We start from the raw sequence: 10,404 nt of genomic DNA on the forward strand, positions 1-10,404 counted from the left end.
CTCAGGACAGGAAGGCACCTGCCTTGGCCACCTGGCCTGGAGGCGTCACTGACCCTGGCCTTTCTCTGAGTCTAGCTGCCCAACGAACAGAGTTGAGAGAGAAAGAGAGAGACACAGAGAGAATGCACTTCTTCTTGCTGGTCTGTGGCCCGAGAACTTCATCTATGCCCTTGCTGTACTGGCCAGAAAGTTGGTGTGGACACAACACTGCTCTGGGAAACAGATTCCCCAGAGTCACCTGGCGTGTCCTCTTCTCATCCCAGCTTTGCTACTACGGCAAGCCTTGCAGTGCAGACATGGTTACAGCTGCCCACTGGCCACGGCCCTTGCATCCCCTATAGGAATGGCCCCAAGGGGAAGCCCAGAACCTCTGCCTTTCCCCCACAGCACCATCCTGCCACCAAAGGGCACGAGCGGGCATGACCACAGGCCTGTATTATGGCCCTGGCTATGGGGTCCTGGGAGGCACCTGCCACAGGAGGAGGGTAATGCCAGCTTCTAATCCTAACGGGCTCTCTCCCCAGCACTGGGAGAGAAGCTAATTTCTACTTGAAATAGGCTTTCTGGGTCTCTTAAGGGTTATCTGTCTTAGGGAGTCGGAGCGACTAGAATATGGTGGGAATGGGAGAAAGTAGAGCATGAGAAGAGGTTCTCAGGCTGGCAGAAAGAAAACTTTAGAAAGCCTAAGCGTAACAGTAACGTATTTAAACCCACAGCCCCGTATCACGGGAAGCAATGGGGAGAGCAGGAGAGAGGGTCTTAGTGGGAAGGGACAAGAGACAAGTTTCTGGTCTCTACAGACTGGAGCAGGGGGGCTGCTGTGGGGGTGAGGGGGCCTGCTGCCCACTAGAGGGGGGCATGGATGTGAGCTGGGCATGAAATACGGCACACCGCAACTGCTCACCTAGACGGGAAGAAGGGATGTTGATTTGAACCTGTGAATAATTATGTCTTAGCCTGTTTGGGTGGCTATAACCAATGACCATCGGTCAGGCAGCTTAACAACAAAAACTGCTTCTTACTGTCCTGGAGGCTGGGAAGTCCGAGATCAAGACACCAAAGACTTGGTGTCTGGTGGGGAATTGTTTCCTGGTCCACAGAGGGCTGTCTTCTTGCTATAATATAATCTCAGATGGTGGAAGGGAGGGGGGCACGCTCTGGGGCCTCTTCTTTTATAAGGGCACTAACCTCATTCATGAGAGCTCCAACTGCACGACCTCATCACCCCTAAAAGCCCACCTCCAAATTCCATTACACTGGGTTTTAGGATTTAACATATGTATTTTGGGGGAAGACAAACATTCTAGTCTATAGCAAACTATCTTTTAAAAACACCAAAATTCTACTGACTTGAAAAGCAAGAGTTCGTAAATATGATTTTGCTGATCTTTTTTTTTTTTTTTGAAGATTATATTTATTTATTTGTCATGGGGGAAGGGGGGAGGGAGTACAAGCAGAGGGATCAGCAGGCAGAGGGAGACGCAGGCTCCCCAGTGAGCAAGGAGCCAGGTATGGGACTCAATCCCATGACCCTGGGAGCTGAAGGCTCCTGACTGAGCCACCTAAGCGTCCGTCCCTTTGCTGATCTTTCTGTATAACGTTTTAATACATCAGGTTTTCATTTATCATGCTACTGCTTCAATCAATGTAGGCTTAAAGATAAAACTAGAACGCTATAGAAACCTGTTTTGAATTCAGTAAAACTGTCTGATTTACTTTATAATATTTCTAAGTCCCATGCAAGGGTCTTCTGCTATTATCCATGTGTTGTGGTGTTTTTATACGTGGAAACTGAAAAGCACCTTATACTGGGAACAGAAGCAAGGGGCTGAGTCCTGAGCAATTTGGAGGCGAGGGTTTAGTAGAAGTCACGGGCCATTGGCCTGCCTGGCCTGAGAGGTGTTCACTGGAACCCGGAATGTACATTGAACACAACAGTAACAGGATTAAGCTTTGAAGGCTGACTTTCCTTCAGCAAGAGCCAGCAAGATTCATTGTTTCAGCATCCCTGTATAGTGGCTGGCAAGAGGACTGAACAAGAAGGACCTTTAAAATCCAGATTTCTGATTTTTTTTCTCCAAGTCCATAGTCCCCACACCTCTCTACCCAGGGATCTTTGCCAGAATCAAATGAATCCAGGCCCCTCTGAGTCAAACTGAATATCATCTCCCCAGGAATCCAAATCTCCAAACAGCGCCCCTGCACACACACACCCCCACTTCCAAAGCCTTCAAGGGCAAGGCTGGGGAAGGTTGGCTGTATCACTCTCCATTTGATGGGAAGGAGGTGGAGGGAAACAGAGAACTCAGTTCTTCCTAAACAAATACAAATCACCTGAACTATGGGAAAAACTAACCCAAGAAGCAAAACTTGGCGAGAAGCTCATAAAGTCGGATTCTTCATGTGGATCAGAAATACAGAACACTCATTAAATTAATCGAGAGTCAAAGCCACTCCTTGGGCAATGATTAAGCTGAGAGTCAGAGCAAGTATGGGTGGGGAGGCTGGCTCTCCAGTCCAGGTTGCTCTTGATCTTTGGGGAACTCACGCTTTCTCAAGTCACCCTGGATTCCCCCACACAGTCCCTGGGTGGTGGCGAGGCAACCCCCGGCTTATGGTTGAAGCATGGGATTCAGAACAGAGAAGAGGTTGCTTGGAAACCAAGAGAGGAGAAAAGCCAGTATGAGGCATTCACTGGCCTCCAGAAAAAAAAAGGAAAAAAAAAAAAAAGAAAAGGAGTCAAAAGCATTTTTCTGGAGGTGGGTCTCTGATTTTTGTGGAATTCCCTAAAAAGGTTAAGGTCCATGAGCCTAGGACAATGGTACACAGTACTTAAAAACAATTCAAAATGAAGGACTTTTTGGGGGTGGTGGTGGTGGTTGGGGATGGGGGGGCGGACAGGAGTTGGAATTACCGGATGGATGTAATTATTATAAAATTATCTCATCTGGAGACAGGATGCTGCTTTCCACAGCTGCATGCCATCACTTGATGGAAAATGAAAATGTCCCTGGACCAGCATTACTTTTTCCACAGAATGAAACAGGCAAGTGATCTGCAGTCAGACTTCAAAACATAAATTTTTTAAAAAGTGTATTGTTAAGATTAGCCCTTCTGGTCTCCTAAATTCCCTCAGTTGCAGAGGACATTTCCGAGTAGTTGAGAACATCGGGCTCTTGCCCAGAGTTTCAAAACCCCAGAATAAGTAAGTCACTGCTTTTTCGTTTGGAAGAGATGGAACGAAGGTTTCTGCAGGGCTTTGGTTGAAAAGACCTGTGGCAGGCCGAGAGGCAATCCCACTGACCCCCCCCCCTACTCCCCTCCCCTGTACCGGGGAGGGGGGAACGCAGAATAAAAACTTGCACCCCCTCAAACTTCACTCTTCTCCCCAGCTGGACACAGGTCTGTCAAGAATACTTGTCTACCAAGGAGACAACAGGCCACAGAAGCCATGATGACCCCATGACCTCAGGTCCGTACCCTTACCTACAGCCAGGCACACCCAGCAAAGAACTGTCAAGGCTTAGGTTCTTCAGAAGAAAAGGCGCTTTTGCCAGTTGGAGGTGTATTATTAAGTTGCGAACTGTGTGACCCAAAGCCACACCTCTTCATAAAATTGAACTGAACCGGAAAACAAGCACACAAATCAAACACAGGACACCCAGCACTGCGTCTAACAGGAAGATTCCACATCTAATACAAAAGAGTGTGAGAACGCTGACTTGTGACGTTTGAAGCCACAGAAGACTCATTTAGCAGAGTTGGTTAGGTGTCCTGGCAAGGACGGCCCTCCATGGGCTGCTTATTCAAGTGGTTCCAAGTCCTCAAACCTCTTCCTTTGAGTACAGAAGAGTCAGGTCTGGAACGGTGCCATGGGCCACTCTGAAAGGACAGGGGTAGCGTTTGTGTAGAGGAATCCCCCTGCCCCCCAAAATCAGGAATCAGAGCTTTGCTGTTGACAACCACTGCAGGGAAAAGTGAGGGGCGAGCCGTCAAGATTCCGGGCAGGGGCGAGGTCCTCTTTTTCTTAGCAGATGCGGACACCTGGCCTCCTCTCACCTCTCCCCAAACCTGCCAGCCTCAGTACAGACACCGCCAGCTTTACCAGAGCTCCCGCTGTCTGTGTGCCAAAGGTGGGGAGCCATTTCAGGCAAGCGTCCCAGCTGCTTGCTCAGCCCAACGCAGAAGGCCAACAGCTTCTGGGGGAAGCAGCAAGTGGGGTGGGAGGGGCTTTTGCCCCTGTCTACACTGCTAGGTCTGTACACTGCCCAGGCCCAAAAGTCTGAGGTCTTAGGGTTTCTCTGCCGTGTAGTTTATTTTCAGAATTGGGGCCGCCCCACAGTCAAACGTGGAGCCGCACATGCGATGGAGTGGGTGTCCTGGAGCAGGAATCATGGAGGTGGGGTGGATCACGAGGCTGGCCGGGATGCAGGAAGTCGGAAGGGGGCGGGGGGATGTGTGGAGTGTGGATGCCTGCCTACATCCCTGGTTTCAATATCCACACTTCTTGGGGAAGGGCTCCTACCCTCCCCATGGCCTCAATCTACTTTCTCAGCTGTGGAGTAATAGCGGCTTTGGTTGGAAGTTTACTGGGTCTGGCGCTAAGCTATGCCAAGGGCAGCCCATACGTTCTCTCGTTTAACCCACGGCAAGTCCTTGGCATAGACACTGGCTCCGTCTGCTCATGGCGGGGAGGGCTGAATGTACCATGCGCCGACCAGTGGGCAGGACTACCACGGATTGCGGAGGGTCAGGAAAACAGAAAACCCCTAAACAGAGGGACCCTATCCAGGGCGACAGAGGGAGATGTGAGGTCAACAGAAAAGAGACCAAGAATCAGGCCTCAGAGGTAAAGACCCAATTGTAAAAAATTGTAAAACCGGGTGCCTGGGTGGCTCAGTGGGTTAAAGCCTCTGCCTTCGGCTCAGGTCATGATCCCCGGGTCCTGGGATCAAGCCCCGCATCGGGCCCTCTGCTCAGCAGGGAGCCTGCTTCCCTTCCTCTCTCTCTGCCTGCCTCTCTGCCTGCTTGTGATCTCTGTCAAATAAATAAATAAAATCTTAAAAAAAAAAAAAAAAGAACTCAAGAAGAATTAAACATTTAAAAAAAAAATTATAAAACCCATTGGTTTTACAGATGAGCAAACTGAGGTCTGAAACACAAAAGCCACCTCCCAGGGTCTCAAAGTGACCTGAGGACAGATCTAGATGAATACCCAGGTCCCTGTCCAGATTCCCACTGTTTTTTTTTTTGTTGTTGTTGTTGTTTGGGGGCGGGTAGATGGGTAGGCAAGATGACCCAGAGGAAAATATAGAAACAACTGAGAGTCAAGAAGTTAGGGTTGTGGGGTGTTGGACGAAAAGATTGGTTGCTGGTCTGGCTGTGAGCATCAGAGGCCCTACTCAGGGAGGGTGGGCTCAGCTGTCACTGGGGTTCCCTGAGGCCGGCGCAGACGTGTGCCATCTCCCCACCCTGATCATCCCACTGCTTCTCTCTCTGGGTCGCTGCTAGGCCACCCCTCCCAGCATCCTTTGTTCATGAGGTGTTGCTGGCTCCTGGCCTCACACTCCTGTTTTCCAAGGCCCGCATCAGATCCCAAATGCCAAGTTTAAAAATTCCTGGTCTCAAGAGAGAAAGGTAACCAGTGCCATCATTACAGTCTGAGCCGTTCCCTTTAAAGGTATCTATGAGAGCTTGTTTCTCCCCGGCTGGGGATGGCAGCGGGTTGGGGTGGAAAGCAGACTGCACTTTAAGCCAACCAGACATGGCTTTAAACTTACTCCTGATGCTATCCTGCCACATGACCCTGGATAAGTCACTTAACCTCTCTGGAGACTAGTTTCCTGGTCACTGGTACCACAGGGATAATGCTTCCTGCTCCGGCTTCTCTCATGGGACCTGGAAAAGGCCTCTGCAGACTATAGAACACTGCCCCAGTGGATCCTGATACTCCTTTATTCTAGCATCTCTTTAGGGACCTTAATACATACAGGCCTACTGAACAATCGTTAATTCAGAAAAATGTGGCTTACCCGTGCTGTCCCCCCTCCCCCCTCCCCCAAGTCCATTACCAGGTCCCCTTGTTGGTTTCCTGATGGAGACAGAAGAGGATGGGACTTAAGTCAGGGAGCCAGGGCTTATGGTATTGATTCGGTCCCCGGGATCCTGGGCCAATCACCCTACCCCTCTCTGGTTCTCTGCTTTCTCACTGTGAATATCAGGGCTGGACTGGATAATCACCAAAGTCATTCCCAATTGTGGACCCCAACATTTCCAGATTCTATTTGTTTCATATTTGATTCATATTTGTTTCAGATGACGTGGCTGACCAGCAGCGCCTAGACCAGGTAGGGGCAGCTCTGAATATGGGTGGAGTGGTACAGGATGGAGACAATGAGACTGAGCAGATACCGAGGAGCACTGGAGCCTCTCATCAGGCTCCTGCAGGAGCCACAGGGCAGAGGGTGTGTGTGTGTGTGTGTGTGTGTGTGTGTATGTGTTTAATGAAGGCACATGGCAGTCTGTGGTTCCTCCCTGGCCCAAACCCCTGATGCAGCCGAGGCAGATAACTGAGGACTAAGCAACAGGGTGGCAGGAGAGATTGTGCTGGGGAGGGGAGAGGAAGACTCCCCAAGGACAGGGGTGGGGTGGGGCGGGGCTAGCCAGCCTTCTCACATTCTTTTCTGGTGCCAGAGGTTGGTGAGAGGAGGAAGCCCAGCCTGGGAGCCAGCTGGCTGGCTGCTGGGGACTGGTGGGAACACAGGGAGGAAGAGTGCCCACTGCTGTGTGGGGTGGTCTCCCTAAAACAGGCCAAGTGTTGGACAGGGGTACATCTATGTGGCATCCTCACTAGAATATGTGCTGTGTACGGCAGGTCAGACTCTTCGTATCCGCTCAGGGGAGAGGATTAAAATCTCAAGAGGTTTGCCCCAAGGTTCGTGGGGACCCCCGTGACCAGCTCCAGGGGAACAGGTACAGTATATTTTTTGCTACAAGGCTCTGGTGGCATGCCTGTTTCTACAGCAGTCGCTCTAGTGGTACAGGAACTGCCTTTCCAAACTCCTTCCTTAACTGCAAGGAGCAAATGCCATCCATTTGTGTGCAGGGCATGGGGGCCTCAAACTCAGGACACAAAGGTTCCCTTTTCCTTGCTTTTTTCCATCTCTGGGTGGTCCCTTAATTCCCCAAGAGAAGGTGCCTGCCTCAGGCTTTCCAGTTGCAGACAGGCCGAGTGCGGCCAGCAGTGGGTGTCCTGCAGCTCCCCAGCTCAGTGTTCTATCCAGGTGAACTACTGTCCGTGGCCCCGCCCAGCCACTGGGTGGGCTGGCACAGGGGTGTAGGCCAGGCTGGAGGACCCCGGCTAGCAGTAGGCGGAGGGCACCTGATCTTCCCCCGGAAATGGGGAAACACAGGACTAAAAGCGCCAACAGGCATTTGCCCCACCTCTCCCCAACTCTCCCAGAGTTCTCTCCAGTTCAGATACTTATCGCCTTTGGGGGAAAAAAAAATCAAGACAAGCTAGTCTTTCAGGTAGTTTCGAGGGAGCTCCGACTTTCTCACGGCGGGCACAGAATCAAGCCTGCAGGCACCTCCTGGAGGGTGGAGGGGGTCTCCCACTCTCACTCAGGGACGCGTTCCCAATCCTCCCTCCCTCTCCCTTTCCAGTGTAAAAGTGTCAACAGCTCTGGGCTGAGCTCTCCTCGCCCCACTGAAGTCCTCAGAGCGCCCGCATCTCCCCCCATCCCCTCCTCGCGGCCCCGGCCACTTTTGAGACCCCACCCAGATCGCGAACCGTACTGCCCGCCACAGTAGTCCCTGGCCAGGGCCTTAAGTTCCAAGAAGAAGGGTGCTCCGTTTCTCCCTGCAGCCTTCCCCTTCGGCACTCGGAGGGGCTGGGGGAGGGGAGGGAGCAGACGCGAACCCCACCCCAAAACCTCGGCGAAAAAGAGGGCTAGGACCGGTCTCCCCGCCCCAGCTCCCTAGAGCCCCCCGCGCCCCGCTGCCCGGCTCGGGTTCGGAGGAGCCCCTACCGATCGTGCTCGCCCCGCTCGTCTCCGGACCCGGTCGAGGAGCCAGCTGGCGGCCACGGTGCCTTGTCTCCTCCCGCCCGGAGTCCACCCGGCGCGGGGAGTGCCAGTTACCCGCAGCCTCGACCGCGGACAGGGTCCCCGGGATGAACAGGTGGCTCCGGAGAGGAGCGCGCGGCGGTTGGCGCTCACTCACCCAGAAGATGAAGTTAAATCCGAAGAGCAGGTATTTGATGCACTTGGTGCCTCCTTTGACCGGCATGGTGCGGGCTAGACTGGCCTGGGCCGGACCGGTGTGGAACTGGGGGCGCGCGCGGCCGGGACGAGGGTTTGCAGACTTGGGACCGGGGCTTCGGCGGCAGCGGGCTGGCCTCCGGGCTGCACTTTTAAAAAGTGCCACTCCTTACTGAGCCCGGTGGCTGCGGTGCGCATGTGCCGTGGACCCCGCCCCCGGTCGACTCGGCCCCTGGCCCCACCTGCCCCGCCCACGCCCAGAGGCCGGCTCCCGCCGGGCTTCCGGGGGGTACTGGGGCTCCGCGGTCTTGGAACCCGCACTGCCCTTTCCTCTCTTTTCTCCGGGCACAGCCCTCTCGCTCACCTTCGCTGGCCCGACCCTCCTTCCCGCCACCGACCTTCCCCTTTCCTCTCAACAGCCCCGGGATCATTCCAGACTGCTCGCTCCCCTCCTCCTCTCCGCTTTTACCTAGGAGTTCTGTGGAAGCCTTGCCCTGAAGTTCCCGCTTTGTTGATTCTGATCTCCCTGCCTGAGCCCTCTGCCTCGGGAAACCTTTCTCGGGTCGTTGGGGGTTGGGGTTGGGATCCAGTCCCCTTAGTCCAGGCGGCTGCCCGCCGAGTGAAGGCTCTTCTTGCTCTGGGCTCGATTTGAAGGGGAGCCGCCCGGCTTTATTTCTCCGTGAGGCGGCTCCTTGCAAACTTTCATTCATGGAGTACACTCTTTACTTGGCATCTCACTCTGTGGAACAGGAATTAGCAACTGGCAGTCCAGGCGGCAAGAGAGGATGGAGAGTTATGGGAGTAATTTTCAAATATGCTTCCTGAACAGTAATATGGCTGAGGAAGTCGAGGGGTCCTGCCGTGTTTTCTGGTCTTGGGGTTCAGATGCCCTGAGAGAAGAGAGAGTTCCTAGCCAGGCTTCTGTTCTCACCTCTACTCCGCATGGCCTTTCCACTTGCCCTTTGACCTCTACATGCTGAGTTCTGATCCCCTTTCTCCTCGGCTCCACAACTTTCTGTAGCTCCCCACATTTAGTGACCTGAGTTGAAATTACCCATCTGGCATTCTGTTCCTCATCTCCTGTCTATGCTGAATGCTGCTTTCCCTGGCACTCCCCGCCCTACTCAGCTCCCCACCTCTATGTGGCCTAACCCTGCCTGTGGCATGTGGTGTGGGCCTTGGGGCTGCCTGGCCCTACCCTCTTCAGTTGGAGAAACTCCTCTCCTGTTTCTCACCAAAGGATGAGGAGATTCCTTTTGCTTTTGAAGTCCCGAAGCCCCTTTGTATTTTTTTTTCCCAAATGAAGTTTCCCTTACAAAAGCAAGAAACAGAAAATACCAACAAGCAAAAAAAGAGCCTAACTCAAATTTCACCCACTAGAAACAGAGGGTGTCACCCTTTGTAGCTCTGATTTTGCTTTTTATTATCACTCTCAGTTGTTTCATTGATTTGTTCAAAAACATTTTCATGTTCTACTCCTAAGGGGGCTCCTTAGGGGCAGGAGCTGCGTGTAGAGGGCAGGAGTGGAGGGACTCAGGTGGCCAGACAGTGGGGGAGAGTACTGTTTGGGGCTTGGAGATAGGCTTGGAGGCTGAGGGAGCTCCGAGGAGGGGCCTCTGACACAGACTGGGAAGTGATGCTGCAGAACCAAAGGGAAAGTTGTTTCACAGGAGAATCTTCTGGCAAAGCCTGGGGCCCTGGGGTTCTCTGGGGTCTGGGGCGGATCTCACAGCTGGGGGAGGTATGTGGAAGGTCAAGGTGGAGACCCAGCTGCTGGGGTGAGGGGGGCCTCCCCTTGCTGTGTGATTTAGGTTGAGGGTTTCCTATATTTTAGGCCATTGGGTGGGGAGGGCAGGAGGTGCAGGCAGCAAGCCCCTTGGGGATAAGGACTAGTGTTTGTCTGTCCCGACCTTGGCTCAGAGCTTTGGGGGATTATGAGGAAGCTGACAGGTGACGTGTTGTAACCGGGCCCTGCAACTGGGTAGTGTGAGGGGAGCATGGAACACAAAAGGTGAGGTGGGGACATGTGGAGAGCAGTCAGGAGGCCCTAGGAGAGGTCAGGTGAGAGACAGAGAGACGTGAACAAGATGGGGCGATGGGGTATAGGTTGGAGAGTGCAGCAAAACCAAAAGAGAGGACTCTG

The 10,404-nt window shown here is 53.1% G+C and overlaps 1 protein-coding gene across 1 annotated transcript in view; it reads right to left on the reverse strand.

Moving 5' to 3' along the window:
* CD9 (CD9 molecule) overlaps window positions 1-8,424 on the reverse strand; it is a 32,925-nt gene extending 24,501 nt beyond the window's left edge. Inside the window, exon 1 of the mRNA XM_044226922.1 lies at window positions 8,224-8,424. Coding sequence (XP_044082857.1) covers window positions 8,224-8,289 — 66 coding nt within the window. The 5' untranslated portion in view covers window positions 8,290-8,424. The remainder of the gene's footprint in view (window positions 1-8,223) is intronic.
* Between the last annotated feature and the right edge of the window lie 1,980 nt (window positions 8,425-10,404).

The sequence above is a fragment of the Neovison vison genome, chromosome 12 (assembly GCF_020171115.1).
Source record: "Neovison vison isolate M4711 chromosome 12, ASM_NN_V1, whole genome shotgun sequence".
NCBI lineage: Eukaryota > Metazoa > Chordata > Mammalia > Carnivora > Mustelidae > Neogale > Neogale vison.